Source organism: Tamandua tetradactyla, chromosome 16 (genome assembly GCF_023851605.1).
Source record: "Tamandua tetradactyla isolate mTamTet1 chromosome 16, mTamTet1.pri, whole genome shotgun sequence".
In the NCBI taxonomy this organism is placed as follows: domain Eukaryota; kingdom Metazoa; phylum Chordata; class Mammalia; order Pilosa; family Myrmecophagidae; genus Tamandua; species Tamandua tetradactyla.
In genome coordinates this window covers 23,634,205-23,656,338 of record NC_135342.1, presented here as the reverse complement: position 1 = coordinate 23,656,338, position 22,134 = coordinate 23,634,205, and the positions used below count along the sequence as shown (strand labels likewise).

Here is a 22,134-nt window from a genome sequence, read left to right as displayed (position 1 = left end):
CCAATAATCTTTGTGAGGATTTAATGACTTCATTCATATTAAGTGGTCAGAACAGTGCCTTTAACGGGCAGCACTCAGTAAATGTCATGGATAGTAAGATGCCTGTGCTAACCTTGGCAGGGAAGGGGTGTAAATGTTTAGGGGATTGGCTGAATCCCTTCCGCTGACCCAGTGAAGTTTAGAAACTTTTAGGCAGCAACATCTCTTCCAAAAAACTTTTATTTTTAAAAAAAAAGAAAGAAAACATTACAGTCAAAAAAACAAGTCCACCACAAAACCTGCCTTTCTTTTAAATAACGCGGCATGGAGCAGTTTGGTGTCCACTCTATTGCACGTAGTCCGGCCTGGTTTTGTGAATCAGGAAGCTCCTGGGACTGGGTTCCTGCCAAAGAAGTGGGGTTCAGCCCGGGGAGAGGAGACCAGCCCCTCCCACCCCCTTGAGATGTAAGAGGCAGAGCCTGGGATTCCATAGCTACCAGGCAGCACATCCCTGTCATCCTTTGACAGGCCCAGCTTCATCTTCCCTGAGGCTCTAGTGGTCACAAGGGGAGTGGGAAGAGGAGGGAAAGGCAGAAGAATTGCAAAATGGCAAATCTGACTCCCTGAAACAGAGTCTCATTAAGGCATTTGGAACAGATAAATTAATTCAGGAAGACCCACCTTCACAGAAGGCTGGGGTAACCAGATACACACACATGCAAGATGGTTTGTGGAACCCTGAAATGGGGAGAAAGAAGGCCATGGTCACTGCCTAGAGCCCCCACAAAATACACACATACAGAGTTGTATCCAGGGACTCAGCCCACCAAAACTGAGAAGAGGAAGGAAGCCCTCCCTCCAAAGTTTTAGGACCCCAGAATGATTTCCATGATGTGATCCAGTTCATTCCACTCCCAGGACCCTGGGGCACAGAAGAGGTTATGAGGGGGATCTGAGGGGACCAGTGCGGGCTCCTTTTCTACTGCTGATGTGTCAATGTCCAGAAAGAAGTCATCCAGGCCAGAATCCCCCAGGTATCGGGAGCTGAGCGCTTCTAAGAAGACTGGATCAGGCTGGGCCAGAACTTCACTTTGGGGATCCGGGAGAACCACTGGGTTCTGAGGGGGCTCAGTCTCATCCATGGAGGTCTCCAGCTCCCTGAGAATAGAGCCAATAGTGGCTGAGAGGGAGAAGTCCTCCTCGCCCAGGAAGAGGGGCTCTGGAGGCAGGGCCGGTGCAGGAGTCAGGCGAAGTGCCGTCTGGAGCTGCTGGAGGGTGTTGTGGATGAGAACATGTCTGCGGAGGCAGGGTGCCCGGGGGCCCAGGTCACGCTGGACCTTGTCTAGAGAGATGCGGAGAAGGGCTTGCTGATAGCTCCGCAGACCAGCAGGACTCCAGTCCCACTTCTCTTCTTCCTCCTCCTCCAAATCTGAATGTTTCCTCTTCAAGCCTCCCACCATGATGTCCTGTGGAGAGAGGGGCAGGTCAGACTCAGCAGGGATAGTTCAAATCCTGCTTTCTCGCTTGTATGGCTGTCCGGGATTTTAATTTTCTGAACCGGTTTCCTCCTCTACAAAATGCAGACATTAGGAATCCCACAAGGCTAAGGAGGGGAATAAATGCATGTAGTTAGGAAAACAGCATCTGCACTTAAGACAGAGCTAAGTTTGAATCCTATGTGGCCTCCAACAGTTTTTTCTTAACCCCAGACTGGGTTTATTTATTTGCAAAACCTGGGTCCTATATCTCAAGCCCCTCTGAGTCACAAAAACTATTATCGCTACAATACTAATTTCTTTCAACATGTCACACATGGGTTGTGGAGTATGGCGCCCTGGATTGGAAGTAGAGACTCCTGGGTTTGAATTCTGCCTTTGAAATGGCTCGGCTGTGACGTTGGAAAGTCGCGTGTCTAGACCTTAGTTTTCTCATCTGTAAAATGAGGATTGTAAAAATATTTCTCATCACATCGTCAAGATTTCCCGCGTAATATGCACAGAATCTTCAACAGGAAGTGCTGAATGAACAAGTTAAATATCATTTATTCATTCAGTAGTTTTATTTATTGAGCGCCTACTATATTCGAGCCACCTGACTTTCTTGGGGCACCCATTTGTCGAGATTTTTATTACCAGAACGGACATTTGTATAGATGCACTCTTCCTTAACTGACCGGGAGAGCTCTCCAGACAAGGGAGGATGCCTCCCCCACTCCCTCCTGCACCTTCGGCTTCCCCCAAAGCTCGCCCCATAAGAAAACTTGCTACAACTCAACTCAGGCCAAGGCCCCGCCTCCACCCAACCAGACCTCCGGCCTCAACAAGCCCTGCCCCCCTCACTGGTGGCTAAACTCAGCATTCTGTCACGCCCCAATTGGGCCCAAGGGCTTCTGGGAGATATGGGCCAGTTGCCGCCAGGTACAGGACTTAACGTTGAGCCTAACTACAATCCCCAGAGGGCCCCGCCGCAGGACCGACACTCCCCCGCCCTCCCTCAGGGCATGCGCACAGGGGCCCGGAGTGGGTGGGGGAAGGGAGTCCGGACGTCCAGCTGCCGAGCGCCTGCCGAGCCCCGCCCTCTGCTGCCTCCGGGGCGGCGAGTCTGAGCTCCAAGCCCGGAACACCCCTCCCCCACCCCCAGACTCCGGCTCTCAAACTGCTTTCTACCGGTTCCTCGGTCCGCAAACGACCCGGGATTCTTCCCCTAAATTGCCCTCGGACCCAGAGACCCAACACAACCCCTCAAAGACTACAAACGCTCGCCGATTCACCCGGTTCCCGAGACTAGGGATCCCAATATTGAGCGTTCCCGCAACCCCGCCAACTTTGCCCAGTTCTCTCGACTTTGAGATGCCCCGGACATCGCCTTTAAACTCCCTCTCCGGCTCAAGAATCCAAACCTCAAACTCTCCCAGCTCCTCCCCCACCTCCCCGTCACTGCGTCTGGGAGACCAAGATTCCCCAACCCTCGTTGCTTCGCTTCTCCAAATTCTCGGGATCCCACCTCTCGCACTTTTCCAGAACACTGGAGCCCCGAATCCAACCCGTCAGGGAGACCTCAAAGGCCCCAAGTTTTTAGATTCCCTGCCACCAAAGTTCCTTCCCCTGTGTTTCTCTCGCTTCTCCAAACACCCCGTGTTCCAGCTTCAAATTCTCTCCATTTGAAGATCCCGCCCCGGACCTCGAACTCAGCCTCCGGTCTCCAGACACCCCAAATCCTATCTGCCACCCTTACTCCGCGCCCCCGTCCCGCCCAGACCCCGCCTCCACAATTATTCGAGCGACGCCTCCACACCCCCCGACCCAAGGCAGATTCCAAATCGGGCGGCCACTCCTCACCTCAGCTGCTAGGTTGCAGAGCGACCACCTCCTAGAGCGTCTGCAGCCTTGCGACCCACCAGTGCCAGGCAGGGGCCTCGCTCACTCTCCCCCGCCTCTCGGTCGGGCTTCTGGCCCACCCGGCTCCGCCCCGGAGCCCAGCCGCAAGCTGCGATTGGCTGGATCTGCTCGCCGCAGGGCGCCGATTGGCTGGGCGGAGCCTTCCGCCTGTCGCCTGGAGACACCCTCCCCGCCCTAGGCGCCCGGGACCATTTAAAGGATTCCGCTTCGCCAGGAGGCGGGGTCATCCCTCCAAGGGTGGGGGGCGGCGGGGGCATCAAGACCCTCTGCTTCAGTTCAGCTACCCTCCTTGCTCCAAGATAGCACTGCCTTTTGAGGTCCCTTTATATCAAGCCTGGACCCCGTCGTGGTGTAAAGCTAGATGACACTCCCTTCCCCACTACGCTCTCCAGAAGGGCAGGACTGAGCAACTCGCAGAGGCCGCGCCCCCGGAGTTCCGAGGCCTGACGCTAAAGAGCGGGGAAGGTGACGTAGCTAAAGGCCAGCCAATAGGTTGACGCGGCCTGTGTTACCTGGGCGACCATAGCCCCGTCCCTCACCCCCCCCCCCCCCGCCCCCCGGCACCGAAGTTACCCCGCGGGCTCCTAGATAATCGTTTTCTCTACCTGTCCTTCGGTTCTCCCTCCTAGACCGCCCTGAGGCTTTATCCTTCCTCTCAGGGTTGCACCTCCGCTCCTGGAAACTCGTTCCTGACTCCCCACTGCCTTGGGGATAAAGTCCAAACTCCTTACTTTTGCCACAAAGCCCTTCGTAGCTGGCCTGATGCGCCCTCCTTGTTCTCTACGACCGTGCCTCACCGAATCGCGTTCAGTTTTTCTAAAATGGCTTCAAGCGCCACCAGGAGCACAGGAAATCTGTTTTCTTCCTTGTCTTATACCCACCCCACCCCACCCCACCCCCCAGTGCCTACAGTAATGCTAACTGGAAAGAGAATGAAAGGCTTCTGGGGTTTTAAACTTGTTTCCTTATCCTGAAAATGTACCCTCAGTTCCCAGGCTGCCTCTCGTATTCATAACTCCTCTAGAAGGTTCCGTCCTCTCGGAAGCACTCTCTGATACCCCAGATTGGGGTAGAACCCATTCTGAGCTTCCCTCATCAGGGTCCCAAGGCCTCTGCCTGTGCCTTTCCCCTCCCAGCCCCGCCCACCCTGGGCTATGACTGTCTGGACCGTGGGCCTACTGAGGACAGGCATCAGCATTATCTCCGCCATTTCTTGGTCCACCCAGCAGTACAGCGCTGAACACAGAGGAGGCACCAAGTGAAAGTGTGTTATATGCTCTGGCAGTGTGACAGAAAGACAAAGGGAAGAGCAGAAATCAAAGGTGACAGTGCTCGGAAAGCCTGAACCATTAGGGCCTCACCCGCACTCCTTTCTATTAAGCAGGGTGGGGGTGGGGTGGTTTTCTCCAGTCCACTCTTGGAAAGGGAGGTTTAAGGCTACTCAGACCAGTTCCTGCCGGTTGGAATTTGTCAACCAAGTCACCCTGTACTTTGCAGAAGCAATGTATGACTGGAATGGATTTTTCAGTGGAGTGAGGGGGATAGGGAGGGCAGGATTGGATGGAGGGAGGGAGGGAGGAGTGGCTCAGCCAGCTCTGGAAAAGGTGCCCCCAAGGAACAAAGCAAGGGAACAATAGATTTCAAGACAGGGACATGACTAGGAAGGGAGCAACTCTTCTCCTCCCCCCCTCCCCATCTCCAGGGTCCCACCTCTCAGGGGTGACCCCCTGTAACCCCATCCCCAGATGGCAGCTCTCGGGTCCTTTCTGAATGCTTCCCTCCCTTCCCTACAGCCCGTCCACTCAAGCTCATGGGGGCCCTTCTCACCTACTTCTTGCGTCCCAATGGCCCCTACCTTTATCTACCTTTGACCCACGTCCACACAGTGGCCCTAGGAAGTTTTATAAAACCCAAACTTGCCAGTGACCCCCTCCCCCGCCACCGCCACTCCTGACATAAAACCTTGGGATAAAACTCAGCCATTTTTACAATGACTCTGCACAGTTTACCTTCCAGGGATCAGCCTCTCCGGTCTGACCACTCTTTTCCTCAGAGCAGTATATTAACTGCAGGTGAGCAGGTTCAGTTCTTCAAAGGAGCCCCATACGTTCCCACCTCCTGGCCTTCCCCATGTTGTTCCTTCTGCCCCGAACATGGTCACACCTGAAGACCTTCCCCTGCCTCCTTCCTGAACCTTCAGGTTTCAACTTAGACATCCCTTCTTCCAGAAAGCCTATTGTGCTCCTCAGGCTGGTCAAGTCTGGGCTTCCCCTACCTGAGCCCTGGCCACTCTGGGCTGTCACTGCCTGAGGCAGGGTTTTCTCCCCTTCTAGATGTGAGATCTGTAAAGCCAGGACTCATGGCTTTCCCCATCACCTCTGGGTCCCCAGCACAAGACCAGGCACAGAACAGGGACTCAGTAAACTTGCTGAGTGAATGAATAAATGAACACACAGAAAAGCTTACAGAGGAAGACTGAGACACTCAGAGATACCCAGACAAAGTCACAGAGAGGGAGAGTCACAGAGTTGGATTCTCTGAAATAATTTGAAGTGCTTGGCTCAAAATTTATTGCTCTTTGACTCGGGGGCTGCTCCCTTTTGTTTCACATTTCCCAGGATGCCATCCTCCTGCATCCCCCCCATCCTAGAACAGGGGTCCTAGCTGTACTGGTGAGAGGGGTAGGTTCTATGCCCGTCGTACTCATCGGTGGTGAGGCAGCGCAGCATGAAGTGGCCCAGGTCATGTTTGGAGATGACCCTTGAGGGCCCTCGTCCATCCAGGGTCACGGTGTAGGCCCCCGTCAGTGGCTCGTCCCCTGTGAGGTAAAGACAGAGGGGACAGGTGAAGCACCTTACAGACCTTCCCGAGGCGCCTCCTGGGTGCTCAGTCACCAGCAATGTATGAAACCCTTCTCATGTGCAAGGTGCTTGCCTATGTCTTCACTACATTCATTTGACAAATCCTTATTATAACTCCCTATTCTGTGCCAGGGACTGGGTGCACGCAGCAAGGGACAAAACAGACAAGAAGCCCTGCCCTTAGGAAGCAGACGTTCACTAGGAAAAGGTAACTAATGAGATAAAAAAGTAAACTAGGGTGGGCCACAGTGGCTCAGCAGGCAGAGTTCTCGCCTGCCATGCCGGAGACCCGGATTTGATCCCTGGTGCCTGCCCATGCAAAAAAACAAAAAGAAAGAAAGTAAACTAGGTAGTATGTTAGATGGAGAGACATAAAGCAGAGAACAAGGCTAAGAACTATTGTCAACCCCACTTTATTGATGGGCAAACTGAGTCTCAGAGAGAGGAAGGCACTTCCCAGGGAGGCAAAGCAGATATGTGGCAAAGGCTAGTTTTGAGCCCAGCCCTGTGCTAAACTTGATGATGCTTTCCTCCCTCTATACCCCTCTGGGAGGACTGAGTGATGTGTCCAAGGTGTGGGTTAGCATTTTATAGGGAGTGGAAGAGGAGATACGTTTGTTCAGGATTGAATCATGTCCCCAGAAAGACTTGTTCACTCCTGACCCCCAGGCCTGTGGATGTGAACTCATTTGTAAATAGGATCTTTGAAGGGCCTATTGAGATGAGGCCAAACTGAATCAGGATGGGTCTTAATCTAATCTGGCTGGAGTCCTCAGGACATGTGGACAGGGTAGTAGGGGTGAGGAGGAGACAAACAGCCATGGGATGGAGGGAAAGATTGATTGCTAGCAAGCCAGCTCCAGGGTGCCAGAGCATACATAGAAAACAGGGGCCATGAACACCTTGATTTTGGACTTCTGGCCTCCAAAACCATGAGACAATAAATTTCTGTTAAGACAACCATTCTGTGGTACTTGTTATAGCAGCTCTGGCAAACTAAGACAATCTTCTGACCTTGAGAATAAGAAGTTGGCATTTCCTGAGGCTTGAGGTACCACTAGATCCTTCTCAGACAGTGAGGATAACAGACAGGTATGGCTGCTGTTGAGAAGGCATCTAGTGGCTTCATTAAGACAATTAAAAATAATACTAATTGAGAAATTTCCTTTTACAACGGGGTGCAACTGAATTTAGGCATCAAATGCAGCATCACCCAGAAACGGACAACCTGGGATCACATGCAATAAGAAACACAAAACCTCGCCCATGTGGCATTTCTACCAAAAATGTTTACCCTGAATCTGTGAGAAAAACAATCGGAAAAATCCAGAATGTGGTACATTTTAAAAGACATGTGGCCTGGCCAATGTCATGAGAAACATTAAAGAATTTAAAAAAAGACAGGTTGAAAGTGACATGATAACTAAATACAATGTTTGATCCTCGATTAGATCCTGATGGGGAGAGGGTTGGGTCAGGGGTGGGGTCGAAAATGTATTTTTTTAATAATTGTGAACATTTCAATATGGAATGGATACTAAAAGATAGGAAAGAATGACCGTTGACTCTCCAAGGTATGATAATGACCCTGTGGTTCTCATGCAAATATATTTCTTCATGGGAGAGTCCTGTTGAGATATTTAGCAGTGAAAATCTAAATATGACCATGTGTTCCTCTTACTCTCAATGCATCAGCAAAAAAAAAAAAAACAAAAAAAAACCCTGTCCGTATACACACAGAAAAAGAGAAATAGAGAGAGATTGAAAGCCAGCAGGGTAAAACATTAATGACTGACCCTAGACCTTAACCACAAGCTGTAAACCTTTAATTCCTTCAACATTTCTGGAGGTTTGAAAGTTTGCATGCAAAGCACATACGAAAACCTACAAAAATGTTACGGTATGTCAAATAATTTTCAGGCTTGACCTGGGAGGTCAAGAAATTAGTATTAACCTAGTCTAAAGTGGTTAAAATGGGAAATGTTATGTTGTATATATGTTACAAAAAAAAAAGCAGCATTATGATCCCTGTTTAGGACAAGGAAACTGAGGCTCAGAGGTGAAGCCATTGGCCTGAAGACCACACAGAACTAGGGCCTGGGTTTTCAACCAGCTACTTCACCAAGTAGCTTCACTGCTGATTCTAAATTTAGGATTCTGGTCTAAATACAGCTCTGAAAGAGCCCCCAAAATGGAACCTAAACACTGAACTTTGTTTGAATCCTTAAGTGTCAGGGGCCCAAGACACAGAGCAAAGGAGACTTGCTCTTCCAGTGGGCAAGCAAATGTGCAGGAGATATAAGAATTTGCCTCAGGGCCTTTGCACTGCTGCAACCTCTGGCAGTCCTCTTTTCCCCCAGATAGTCACTTAACTTGCTCCCTCCCTGCATGAAGCCATCTCCTTAGAGAGCTTATGCCAAATAAAGAGTAATCCATTACTCCCTTTACTGTGCTTTATTGTTTCTTCATACCCAAATTAATACCCTATCTTTTATCTCTGTATCTTTGCATATCTGTATCTATCTGTCTGACAGACTGTCTATCATCTACCCATCTAATGTATGTCTCCCCTAACAAAGCAGTAAACCTCATGAGAGCAGGGATTGTATCCCAGTGTTTATAATGGTGGCCAGGCACACAGTTCACACACAAGAAACATTTGTTGAATGAATGACTCTGTCTGCAAGCCTGGCTCCTGTTTCTCTCTCAATATTGAAAGCAGCGCAAGTAGGACTGAGTGACTTCTGTCCTAAAAGAAAACACACCTTCCACCAGGCTCTGTCTCTGGGGACTCTTGCCCTATTCACCCAGCCGCCCTGCTGCAAGGCCACAGGTCGGTGTGCCGGATGGAACCCCGACTGAGATCCCAGCCGGCAGCCTGCACCAACCACCGGACATGTGTCACCACGGGAGCCCTCCAAAGATTCCATTCCCAGTTCCCATCCTGTCGCAGGACCTGGAACAAGGACCCCTTGCTGAGCCTACTCAGCTCCCAGGAGGAGGCAGGAGCATCATAGTATATGATTGCTGTTGAGGTCACATCTCTAAATTTTGGGTGGATGGTAAGCAATGATAGCTGATCAACCGCGACATCAGAAAGGACGCCAGATAAAGCCAGGAAGGAGCATAGAAAGGGTTAGAACGAGGCTGGCAATTTTAGGGGATGTGGTAGATAGAATTATGTCGTAGACGGAATCATATTCTTAATCTGAATTCACATAACTGTGGGCCAGAACCCACTGCAAACAGGACCCTTTTTTTATTTTTCATTTCCTTCATTAATTTTTTTAATTGATATATATTATATAGTCACATATCATGTAATCATCCAAAGTGTACAAACAATGGTTCACAATATCATCATATAGCTGTACATTTATCATCACAATGAATTTTTTCTTTTTTTTGTGAAAAATAACATATATATATACAAAAAAGCAATAAATTTCAAAGCCCACCACAACAATTAGTTGTAGAACAGATTTCAGAGTTTGGTATGCATTACAATTCCACAATTTTAGGTTTTTACTACTAGCTGCTCCAAGACACTGAAGACTAAAAGAAATATCAATATAATGATTCGGCAGTCATACTCGTTTATTAAACCCTACCTTCTCTGTATAACTCCACCATTACCTTTGATCTTTCTTCCACTCTTTAGGGGGATTGGGGCCATGCTCATTCCAACTTCTTCATGTTGGAAGGGGCTGTTGATAATATGGGATCAGGAATGGAACTAGCTGATGTTCTGGAGAGGCTGGCCCCTCTGCATTTCAGGACTTATCTGGTCCAGGGACCCATCTGGAAGTTGTAGGTTTCTGGAAAGTAACTCTCATGCATGGAAGTTTTGTAGAATCCCATATAACACCCTAGGTGTTCTTTAGGGTTGGCAGGAATGGTTCTGGTTGGGGTTTGACAAACTATGACAGGTAGCAATGCAAACAAGACCTTTTGAAGATACTATTTTTAGTTAACGTGTGGGCCATCTGAGGATTAGGGTGGGCCCTAATCTCTAGTACTGGAGTCCTTTATAAACAGAAGACATCTGGACCGTGAATCAGAGAAGGCCATGCAGGAAGAAGGGAAGAAGCCAGGAGTTAGCAGAATCAAGGAAAGAGAGAGGTCAACATGTGACGGGAAGCACAGATGCAAACCCAGGAACCCCAAGGACTGAGGCAAGCGAGCCTCCAAACGCTACAGTCTTTGCGGAAAAAGTATGGTCTTGCCTACACCTTGATTTTAGACTTCTAGCCTCCAAACTGTGAGGCAATAAATTCCTGTTTTTAACGCCAGCCAGTGTGGTATTTGCCGCAGTAGCCTGGCAAACTTAAGACAGGGGTGTGGAAGGGTGCATCTTCTCAGAGGGCGGGAGGGGGCAGGCTGGTGGTGACAGAGCTGCTGGGTCCCGGCCCCACTCACCTATGTGCGGTGGCATCACAGCCACGTACTTCAGGCCCGACTCCTGCAGCACCTTGTGCATCCGAATGTGGTCATCAGTCACGTCCTGCAGCCTTGGGGGCACCTTGGCCGGGTCCCAAAACAGGAAGGCTGGGGACAGGGGACAGGCCATGGTTAGCCAAGGTGTCAGAGCAGCCTGACCAGGCCCATAGCCCCTTGGTGCACCATACCTGCTGGGCTCTCAGGTCGTGTGCCAGTACAAAACCCTGCAGTGGCTCCTCCTCATTGCTTTCTGGCTGCTCAGTGCAAAAAATGGGAGTCGCCCCACACTCCTTTGTTTCACAGCCCAAATAAGAGCTGTCAGCAAATCACAATGATTCCAAATCTGATCACTTCTCAACCCAACCTGGTCCTAACTATTGTCACCTCTTGCCCGGACCATTGCAGCAGTCTCCTCTCTGGTCTCCCTATGCCCCACCCACCCCCCTGCCCCAAGCAGCCAGAGGGACCCCGTGTGAGTCACATCAGGGACCTCCCTGCCTCAGTGCCCCTATCCCACCAGGTCAGGCCCATTGCCTCTCTAACCTCACCTCCTACTGCTCTCCCCTTCACCAGCTGTGTTCCACATCATTCCCACCTCACAGCATTTGCAGCTGCTGATCCCTCTGCCGCCAATGCTATTCCCTCTCATGGCCACAGGGCTCCCTCTCTCCTCGGAGACTTTCTTTAAAGGTCACCTTCATTCAGGTGAAGCCTTCCCCAGCATTCTATTTCACGTGCCAAATAGGCCCACCAGCTTAGCCGATCCCCTCTACCTGCCTTGCCTTTTCCCTACAGCACTCATTACCTCCTACCACACTGTAAATTTACTCCTGTGGCTTATAATCCTTGGAACAACCTAGAACACTGTAGATGCTCACTATTTATTGAAGAAATTAATTACTTGGCCTCAAACTATCATAAAGGCTGACATTTACAGCATAGTTACTACCTACCAGGGACCATATTAAGTTTTAGAAACAATTTGATGAAATCGTTAAGAGCTTGGGCTCAGCCTCGGTTCAAATCTGGATCTACCTATGGTCAGCTAATTACTTCCAGCTGCCCGTTGTGAATTGGGATGACAGAAGATGCTGGAAGATTCAAGGAGTTGCTGCTCACAGCAAGGTGTGGCTCAGAGTAAAATTCAAGAAACACTCACTCTGTCTCCCTGGTTCTCAGCAGCAACCCTCTGAGGCAGGGAGCAGGATTCCCTTTTCACAGATGAGGAAACTTCTCTCAGCAAAGACCCCAGGACGCCCCTGTCCACACTGTCAGTGGCTTTAAATCCGAACGGTAACTTGCCTGGGGTTTCTTTCTAAACTTCAGTCACCTCTTTAAAAAACAATTCTCCCCAGGCTCCCGAAGCTCTGAGGATAAAATTCAAGCTTCTTAGAGGACAAGGATCTTTCTAATCCTCTCTCTTGAAATACGAACATGAACAGAATATTAGACCCCAGTAATTAAAGGATAGAGAGAATTAGTATTAACTTTCTCCATGGTTCTAGAAGAGAAAATCCCTTTCTTAGGAGATGGTGAAGGGGTAAAGTGAAAGTGTCTGCACCTTAATTTCAAAGAGTTTAGCAAAACAAAAATATCTGTGTGTGTGTATAAAGCAATTAGGAAAAATATTAAGTTTTTGAATCAAGGTGGAGGGAATATAGGTGTTCACTATTCTTTTAATTTTTCTGCTTGAAAATTTTAATAATAAATAATTGGGAAAATGTGTTAAGGAAATACACACTAAAAAAAAAGGACATGGGCGGTGCGACCGGGGCTCAGTGGCAGAGTTCTTGCCTGCCATCCCGAGACCCAAGTTCAGTTCCTGGTGCCTGCCCATGTTAAAAAAAAGGACATGATGTATGTGACTTTCCCTTAAATATAGGTAGGGGGTGGTTAGAGGGAGAATAAGATAAATATAGAAAGATATGGGTGCTCGTCAACTCTTCTTTAGCTTGAAATTATTTCCAAATTAAAAAAAACCCCAAAAACAAACCTGGACACACATGAGAATATGTTCCCAAGGTAAATAATATTTGAAAGCGATATTTAAAAAAAATCAACATGAATGCAAAAAATTCACAATGAGCAAAATTTCAAAATTTTAAATAAAGGCTAGTGTTGTGCCCACACCTAAAGAATTTAACATTAAAAGAAAAAAAACCCGACATTACAACTTTTTCATACATTACAATAATGTCTGTATGGGTTTTTTTTATTATTTTTGCAACTGTTCTGTAATTTGAAATGACTTCAAAATGAAAAGTTTATTTAAAACAAAAGAAATCCTATATAAAAAAAATCTTAAACAAAAAATTTGGAAAAAAGAACAAGCAGATAAAATCCAATTTTCAAATTCCTTTCATGGAAGCAAAAATTGTTTGAAACTCCCAAATCAATCTTTAAGACATGGATGAAGAAAATGAAAAATTAAGAGCAGCCACTCTAAAATGGCAGGTTTAATATTACTTTTACTATTTTAAAGCCTGGGTAGGTAGAAGCCATAAAATAATTTGTCTCCTGCCCTCCAGATAAAAGGGGCTTTCTATTAGGCCAGGTCTCCAGGCCTTGGCACCTGCTGCCCCCTCGGCTTCCTGCAGCACTCTCACTATGCAGACTACGTCCCATCCCTTCTCAAGGAGACTTTCTGTGTGATAAAAACAAGGCGGAGAAGAGTGGACTGTGGACGTCTGGGCTAACAGCCCAACTCTGCCAGCTAGCAGCTGTGGAAAACCTGAAAGCCCACTGGCCCCCTGCACCTCGGTTCCTTCAGTTATACAAGGGTGTATACAGGAGAGAGTAAAAGCAGCTAGCATTTATTGAGCAATTACTATGTGCCAGATGATTCCCAGTACCTTACATGCAGCTAACTCAGGGGCTTCTGTGCAGACTAAGTGGCTTTCACCTCTCGAGTACCCACACAGCGTTTAGCACACAGTAAAGTGTTCAGTAAACGCTGTTAGCATGACCTGTTTCCTGTTGTGTACCTTGGGGTCTTCCTTTGGGTTATTTAAGGCCAACTGTCTGATTAAATGTTCATGTCCCATAAATGGGGAGCTCTTTGTGGCCAGAGACCTGTCCTGTCCTGCTCATAGCTCTAGCACTTCCTCTGGGAAGAACTCCCTGATCACTTCCCAGGCTGGGGCAGGCACCTCCTCCAGGCACCCACAGTCCTCTGCGCCTCCCCCATCGCAGCCCTGACCCTTCCCCATGCCCTCCCCCACCCCCACCCCCAGACGATGTGTCTATTTACCGTCCCCCTCCCCTCTGGTCTGTGAGCCCTGTTAAGGCAGGCCCCAGAGCTGTCTTGATAATCGCCATGCCCCCAGCAAGGTTCGGGCACACAGCTGGTGCTCAATAAATGCAGAAACTGGGCATGGCTTCAGGGGTCTGTGCAGAACCCAACCCCCCAGCTCAGTGCCACCCCCATTGCCCCGCCACCCACCCGAGGTACAGGCCACGACCTTGTCCACGCTGTGGGCCTTCATGGCAGCCACAATGTTCCGGGCGCCCTCGGACATCACTGTGGTGGGACCTTAGAAGGGACAGAGAGTGGCTGTCACTCGTGGGTGGCGGAGGTGGCTGGGGTGGCAGGGGCGGGGCTGGAGGTGGGGGCGGTGCTGGCGGCCGGGGTACAGGGGAGGGCCGTGGGCAGAAGGGGGGTCCAGTACTGAGGTCGCTGCCAGTGCCCAGCAGCACGATGACGGCATCCTGCCCAGCCACCGTCTTGTCCACATCCGCAGCCTCCCGAACGTCACCCACTATCACGTGGGCTGGCTGCGGCCCCTCCGACGGCAGCCTGGAGGCGTCCCGCACCAGCACCGTCACTTCATAACCTGCGGGCAAGGAGGGCAGAGAGATAGGTCAGTGGGCTGGGGGCTGGCACCCTTGGGCTCCAGGAGCTGGGTCCTGGACGGTGCCACAAACCCCCAAATCCATCTCCCAGAACCCCAGTTCTGGGGCAGTGGTCTTCAAACACTGCCGCTGGCATAGCCACAGTTGATAGCCAGCTGGTTTTTAAAATATGACACTACTTTCATGCTGGTTCACGACCAAAATGCCCTGAGGTCTGCAGGGGTCTCTCTCAGGCCTTCCCAGACTTCCCCACCACCCAGGAACTAAAGGGTTAACACCTAGCCCTGCACTGGTCTGTGCCCTGCTCCATGGTCCCCAAGGAAATAGGTACAGAGAGCAGGATGTGAGCTGCCCAGGGGGTGCCTGGAGCTGGGGTTCGCCCTGGACCCTGCCTCTGGGGATCTCACTTCCGGAGGACTAGTCCTGCCTCAGTGGTCGTTAAAGATTTGGAATCCCTGTAGGACCCTTCCCCAAATAGTCTTGGACAACTCTGTCCCACCATCTCCCCCTACCCTCAACACACACACACATTTGAAAGTTGACAACTAACATGTTTGTTTTAAACAGTGACAAAGGATGTTAAAATTTGAGTGTCACGTAAATGGTGATATTTATAAAATAAAAGTATTGATAGTGGTTGCTAAATATCATTTTCTAAAATAAACCTAAGGTCCTTGGAGAAATGGCTGATCCTGGGCTGGGGCAGGAAAGGGACACGATGAGCCTGCAACATCTCACAGCGCAGGCAAGTAAGGGAATGCTTAAAAAATGATGGACCACGTTGACACAGGAGCCACTCAAAGGGGCTCCCACTGGGCAAATCAGGGACAGTGTATGTCCAAAAGAATACAGACAGCAATAAACTAAAACACATCAAATATATAAAAATCTGTTCATAATGATACTAAGAGGAAAAAAAAACCTGTTTGGTCATCACTGGCAGCAATGAGGAGAATAACCCATTACTCTGAAACGATAAAGGAAAAGGAAAAATATTTATTTTTTTTCATTTATCTTCACAGCCTCCATCATCTATTTCAAAAACAAATGATGGTAAAGTTAGGTTGAAAGAAAAGAAAAAAAAATGATGGAGGGAAATGACAGGAGATTCTTACACTCTGGGATGATGATGATACATATGATTTCTAGGGCACTTACTATGTCCCAGACGCCAAGAGTCTTACTTATACTAATTCAATCCTCAAAACAACTCTGGGTTTGAATTGCAGCCCTACTAGTCAGTTGTGTGATCCTGGGCAAGTCATTTAATTTCTATGGGCCTCAGGGACTTCATCTGCAAAGTGAGAATAATAATTTAAGTCTCTACTTTAGAGTGTGGTTGTAGGTTTAAATAATATATCTAAAGGTTCAGGGTTGTCAGGTGATTTTTGACCAGGGTGCTAAGACAATCTAATAGGTAGCAATATACTTTTCAACAAATAGTGCTGCAGCCACTGGATGGCATAGAAAAGAATAAACTTGGATCCCTTACTCATATCGTATATAAAAATTAACTAAAAAAGATCAGAGACTAAATGTGAGAAATAAAACTATAAAACACTTAGAAGAAAACAGACATAAATTTTCACAACCTTGGATGGTTTTTGAGATATGACAGCAAAGGCACAAACAACAAAAGAAAAAAATAAGTTGGTCATCTTCAAAATTAAAAACTTTTGTACTTCAAAGGACATCATCAAGAAAGTGAACAACACACTGGATAAAAGGAAGCAGGAAAAGAAAAAAAAATGGGACAAACAGAAAACATAGCAAGATGGCAGACAAATCCAACCACATTAAGAACTACATTACAAATAGATTATCTAAACATGTTAATTAAAATACATAGATTGTCAAAAATGGATAAAAAAGAAAGAGCCAATTATATGCTCTGGACAAGGATGACGCAGATAGGTTAAAAGTAAAAGGATGATGTAAATTGAGTAGATTGAAATACTAGTGATCGGCGAAAGGGAGTGTGGTAAGGGCATGTATGGCATGTATGAGTTTTTTCTTTTTTCTTTCTTTTGGGGGTATAACGTTTATGAGTTTTGTTCTGCTGGAGAGATGCAAATGTTCAAAAAAATTACCATGGTGATGAATACAAAACTATGTGATGCTATTGTGAGCCATTGATTGTAACCATGCTAAGAATGTTGGTATGTCAAGAATGTTTGTATATTTGTTGTTTATAATAAAAATATTTTTTTAAAAAGGTAAAAAAAAAAGAAAGTGAACAAACAACCAAAAGAAAGGACTTGTGCCTATAATATATAAAGAACTCCTACGACTAGACAATAGAAAGACAAATAACCCAATTAAAAAGTGGGCAAAAGATCCAGATTTTTTCCAAAGAAGATATACACATGGCCGATAAGCACATAAAAAAGGTACTTAATTTCAAAAGCCATAAGGGAAATGCAAATCAAAACCACAAGGAGATACCACTTCTACTCAGAAGGATGGCTATCAAAGTGACAGATAATTGTACGGCCACTTTGGCAAACAGTCTGGCAGTCTCAAAAGGTTAAACATAGTTATCACATGACTTAGCAATTCTACTCCTTGGTCTATGGCCAAGAAAAATGAAAACATTTGTTCACCCAAAAACCTGTACACAGATGTTCACAGTGGCATTATTTATGACAGCTAAAAAGTGGAAGCAACCAAATGTCCATCAACTGATGAATGAATAAACAAAATGTGCTGTACCTAAACAATGGAAAATTATTTAGCAACAAAAAGAAAAGAGGTACAGATATGTTTTACAACCTGGACAAACCTTGAAAACATTACATTAAGGGAAAGAAGACAATATCTAAGGACCAAAATTTCTAGGAAATGGCCAGAATAGGCAAATCTATAGAGAAAGAAAGTAGATTATGGTTGCCTAAGGCTGGGAGATTGGGGACAAATTGAAGGGTGACTTCTAGGGGTTTCTTTTTGGGGTGATGAAAACATTCTAAAATTGATTGTAATGATGATTGTACAACCTGTGACTATACTAAAAGCCACTAATTGTACCCTTTAAATGGGTGATTTATATGGTATGTGAATTATATCTCAATAAAGCTGCTATAAAAATGGGACAACATAAATAAATAAATAAATAAATAAATAACTGAAAAACAGGAACAAGCACTATAAGGGTGTTTGCTACTTTTATGCCTTTTAATCTTATCCCCAGCACTTTCTCTCCTGCCTGCCCCCTGCCCTGACTCCTGCCCTGGGCGGCTGGTTCCTGGCCCCAGTCTCACCCCCTCCAATCCATCTCCCACTTGGCAGTAAGAGACCTTTTCATGTTTATATCTAAGTGCAGCCCACTCTGCCTTCTGTGACCCACCCCCCAGTGCCCTGGTTTGGATAAAGCCCAGGCTCACCATAACCTTCAAGGCTCCTAGGGATCTGCTCTCTCCTCTTCTGTCTTTGCTGTAGCTACTGCCCACTTCTCTCTCTGCGCCTCTTTCAGTTCCTCAAATGCACCATGCTTAGTTTCCTGCCCCCTGGCCTTTGCAGCTGTTGTCCCTCTGCAGAACATCCTTTACTCTCTTTCCCTAGGCCCCCGGGGTCCCTTGTGCTTCCTCTGTCATGGCTCTAATTATGATGACCTAGAGGAAAACAAGTGCTCTGGGGTTCAGGATGTCACAGGGGTTCCCAAGAACCCAGGAAAGCACAGGCTGTACTGTCCCCACAGCCCTGGGCTCAAACCCTGGCTGTACCGTGCTGAGAAACCTCATGCAAGTCTCTCTGCTGATTGGGTCCCAGTTTCCTCATCTCTAAAATGAGGATCACAATATCCAGCATCCCTATCACACATTCCACCTTTCACAGGGAATGACACAAAACCTGTGCCACCCTTGCACATCGGTGCTGCCCATGGGACCTGGGAACACAGGGGTTTTCAGGCATCCAATGTGGGCATCGGTTGGCATCTGCCATCATAGTGGTTAAAATGGACCCCAGGAAATTGTGGGTCTTTTTGGAAGAAACATGTCCTCATGGGCAGTGATAAAGGATTCAACAAGCCAATGCATATAAAGCTTTGACAAAGGCCCAGCACAAGGATCCAAGCAGGACAAGGCTACTAGAGTCACATTATTGGTGATTGGTGACCAAGTGCTAGCCTAACTTCTTTCTACCCACAAATGGGTTGTTTTTTTTTAAAAAAAACAACAACAACTTAACTCACATTCACAAGACCCAGATTCCCCAATCTTTCTTTGGCTTCATCCTTCTCTTTATGTGTGTGTGTGTTTATTATAGATAATACATTATACATATTTTAAGTGTTTTCCTAAACACTTAAGAGTAACTTGCAGAGGTCATACCCTTTCAAACTCTTTTGATCTCAACCTTTTGATACAAAATGGATTTTACAGTGCAATCCAGTATACACAAACCAAACTCATGCATATACAATTGAAACAAAAGTTTCAGATAACTACTATTTAACATGTGATACACTCTGACACTGTTTTTAACAACAAAATATATCTCAGAACTCAACATGACTCAGTTTTTAAAGCACCAGATTCCAACATCCTACAAAGGTTGGTCATATTATCATTCCCATTTCCGAGGATGGGGAAACTGAGGCAATTTTATGTCACTGGACTATGTTCACACAACTAACAGCTACAGAAGGTAGAATTTTAAACTAACTGAATCTGGTCCAGCCCGCAGAATTCAATGCTAGGCTGCAATTTGAGTTTACTCAACCTAGGAGTGTTATTTAGTGCCAAATATGCGCCAGTCCCTGTTCTAATCACTTTCCACATATTATCTCATTTAATCATCCCAAGAGACCTCAGGGCAGATGCTAAGTGCACCACACTTCACAGAAAACATACATGACAAGGCAATTGGCCACACAGCTGGTACCTGGTGGAGCTGGGATTTGAATGGGGCTTGACTGTGGGCAAGCTAGTGCCAAAGTGTGTGCCTATCGGGACTCTTGGGCCTACAGAATTGTCGAGGTAAATAAAATCCCGGCCCATTCAAGCCCTTCCTTTTTCTGATGGGGACAATAAAGCTCAGAGCTGTGAAGATGCTAGTCAGAGCCACCCACAGTGAGAAGGCAGAGCCTCTCCCAGGCCCCAGTGCCCAATTTTCCTGGGTGCAGTTCCAGCTGTGACCAGCAGGGTGAGCAAGTGAAATTCTGGATAAAAGAGGCAGTATATGACAAACTGGAGTCCCAGGATGACTCAGCATTTCTTAACTTTCTCCCAGTTCCTCACCCCCATCCCCAACCCTGATTCCCCCACCCTCAAAATGTTTATCAGCAAATTTATTTCTCCCCTCACGAGGAGTCAGGAGCCTCACGAGGTCTGCCTGGGGAGGGGGGAGATTTCAGAGATGTTAGGAGTGGGATCCAGCTGGCCTCCACCCTATTGGGGCGCCCAGATAGCCATTATCTTCCCAGTCACTGAGCCCAGCATGGGTGGAGCCCAGTATCTGGAAGTTCCAGGTCCTCTAAGGGGTTGGGGAAGTCTAGGCTGGGAGGTGGGGGCCAGGAATGCTGAGATGCTTACCTCCTTTCCTGCCCCCTTCTGCTGGGGCAACTCTGAATCTTCAACCCTCAACTGGCTTTTCCAGAACCGGTGCGCCCAAGACTTCACCATGCCTCGGTGATCCCCCCCTTACCATTAGGTGCTCATAGCACACAACGACACCCCCCCCCACTCCATCCCCCCAAAACTTTTTTTAATTTCCAGCCCCCGTGCCCAAGTTAAGAGTCCTTGGACTTTGGGGTGGGTAACAGCACCAGCTGGAGTTAAATCCCAGCACTGCCATTTACCAGCTGTGGAGTCTTGGGCAAGTCACTCATAGGCCTCAGTTTTCTCATCTGTCAAGTGGGGTAATAATAGTTCCCAACACTTGTAGCCTTGGGATTTAATACATTGGCGAGGGTGCGTTCCTGGTAGGCAAACAGACACCTAGCTTAGTGAGCCCTCTCTATGCATGTGCCAATAATGCAACATTTATAACATTTCACAAGAGCTCTGCATTTACTCATAATCGTGTCACCTGGGGTCCCCCAGACTCCCAAGGCAAATTCCTAGGCCTTGGATTGGATCTCGCGGCCTCCCTCACTCTGTCCCCGTGGTCAGCTGTTCTGAACTCTCAGTCCCTACACAACCGAGGCATTTTAGTCCCCAACCAACCTCGGCCCGGCCCCCGATGCCCCTTTTCCCAGTGCCCTGCCCGAGAACCCCGTGACATCCCCCGCCTGTCCCACTCATGCCTGCTTGCACCGCCTGCGCCAGGGTGGTGAGCCCGGTCTTGCCGGTGGCTCCAAAGATCGCGATCTTCTTGACGGCCATGCCGCAGGGCCGTGAGGGTGCGAGGTCTCTGACTCCCTGGACGCGCGGGAACCCACTGGCTGCCAGGCCGCCTGCTCCGCCCTTCTCCAGCCCGTGGCCCCGGACTGGGCGGGGCGCAGAGGGCCCCACCCCCGCCCGCTGTGCTAGCCGAGGGGCGGGGCCAAACAGTCCACAGCAATAGCTGGGGCGCAAATCGGTAGGTGGGGCAGCTGTCAGCCTGTCACAGCTCGGCGCCCACCGCGCTCTCCTGGCTGGCAGCTTGGGCTGCGAGGCGGAGCCTCCACGTAAGAAAAGCGCCGGTGGGCGGAGCTGGCAGAGCTTCCTGCCTTTGCCCCGCCTCCGCGCTCCAGCCTCCCAGGGCGGGGCGGGGCGGGGCGGGGCGAGGCGAGGCAAACACTGGCCACCGCCTCCCGCCTTTCCCAGCTCACGCCCCTTCCCCAGCGTCTCGAGGCCCTAGTGGGACGCTTGCTTACGCGACACCCCAGGGCCTCCTCGCTGCTGCGTGGGGAGAAAGCGAAGGAGGAGAGTGTGACACTGTGTAACACTGTGCAACTTGCGTGAATGTGCATCTGGGTATAAACCTGTGTGACTGTGCGTGTAACCCCAAGGGAGAGCATGACTGTGGGTGACACAGTCAGGCACTGATGTTCTTCTGTGACCTTGTGATGACAGTGCGAGTCAGTCTGCGATGCTGCATGCATCCGTGATACCGTCTGATACGGTGTGTGTGACATGTGCAAGATGGGCTGTATGGGAGTGTGTGACTATTAGGCTGTGACAGTGTGTGTCATGAAGGATGTGTGACACTATGATCCCATTTGAGTGCGTGGTTGTGGGTGTTACTGTTCCTGTGATGCTATTTCTAATTCTTTGTGACCGTGTGATGTATGCATGTGTGACAGTGCGGGACGTGTGACCCCATGTGAGTGTGAGGCTAGTGTGACTAGTGACTAGTGTGAATGTGTGACACTGTGATTGGGGACTGTGATGTATGATTATATGATATTCTGTGACTCCACGGGAGTGCGTGATAGTGTGGCATATGTGTGGTTGTGTGTTACACTAGTTGAGTGTGTTACAGTGTGTAACATTGCCAGACACTGTTCCAGTGTGGGACTCCGCTTGAGTGTGTGACAGCATGTTTGACTGTTTGACCCTATCGGACTCTATATGCGGAGGTGACACGTGGGAGCGTGTGGACGTGTGTGCGACGCTATTCGTGACCCCATGTGTGTGTCAGTGTGGGTGACCGTCTGTGTGACTGTGCGTGACGCTACCTCT

The 22,134-nt window shown here is 48.4% G+C and overlaps 2 protein-coding genes across 2 annotated transcripts; both read right to left on the bottom strand.

The window, feature by feature from the left end:
- Positions 1-201: 201 nt before the first annotated feature.
- SERTAD3 (SERTA domain containing 3) lies at positions 202-3,796 on the bottom strand. The gene is made up of 2 exons (XM_077131816.1): positions 3,318-3,796; positions 202-1,445 (listed from the first exon to the last, which is right to left on the bottom strand). The coding sequence occupies exon 2, from the start codon at positions 1,437-1,439 to the stop codon at positions 846-848; it is 594 nt and encodes a 197-aa protein (XP_076987931.1). The 5' UTR covers positions 1,440-1,445; positions 3,318-3,796; the 3' UTR covers positions 202-845.
- Positions 3,797-5,905: 2,109 nt separating this feature from the next.
- BLVRB (biliverdin reductase B) lies at positions 5,906-20,960 on the bottom strand. The gene is made up of 5 exons (XM_077131815.1): positions 20,775-20,960; positions 14,347-14,511; positions 14,121-14,210; positions 10,658-10,786; positions 5,906-6,195 (listed from the first exon to the last, which is right to left on the bottom strand). The coding sequence occupies exons 1-5, from the start codon at positions 20,851-20,853 to the stop codon at positions 6,038-6,040; spliced, it is 621 nt and encodes a 206-aa protein (XP_076987930.1). The 5' UTR covers positions 20,854-20,960; the 3' UTR covers positions 5,906-6,037.
- Positions 20,961-22,134: the final 1,174 nt, after the last annotated feature.

What these genes read in the sequence shown, in the direction of transcription:
- SERTAD3 (XM_077131816.1), bottom strand. Translation starts at nt 1,439, where the DNA reads ATGGTGGGAGGCTTGAAGAGGAAACATTCAGATTTGGAGGAGGAGGAA.
- BLVRB (XM_077131815.1), bottom strand. Translation starts at nt 20,853, where the DNA reads ATGGCCGTCAAGAAGATCGCGATCTTTGGAGCCACCGGCAAGACCGGG. An exon ending in GGGCACTGGCAGCGACCTCA is followed by an intron (nt 14,211 to 14,346) that starts GTACTGGACCCC and finishes GTCCCTTCTAAG; the next exon opens with GTCCCACCACAGTGATGTCC. An exon ending in GGTCGTGGCCTGTACCTCGG is followed by an intron (nt 10,787 to 14,120) that starts GTGGGTGGCGGG and finishes CCCTGTCCCCAG; the next exon opens with CCTTCCTGTTTTGGGACCCG.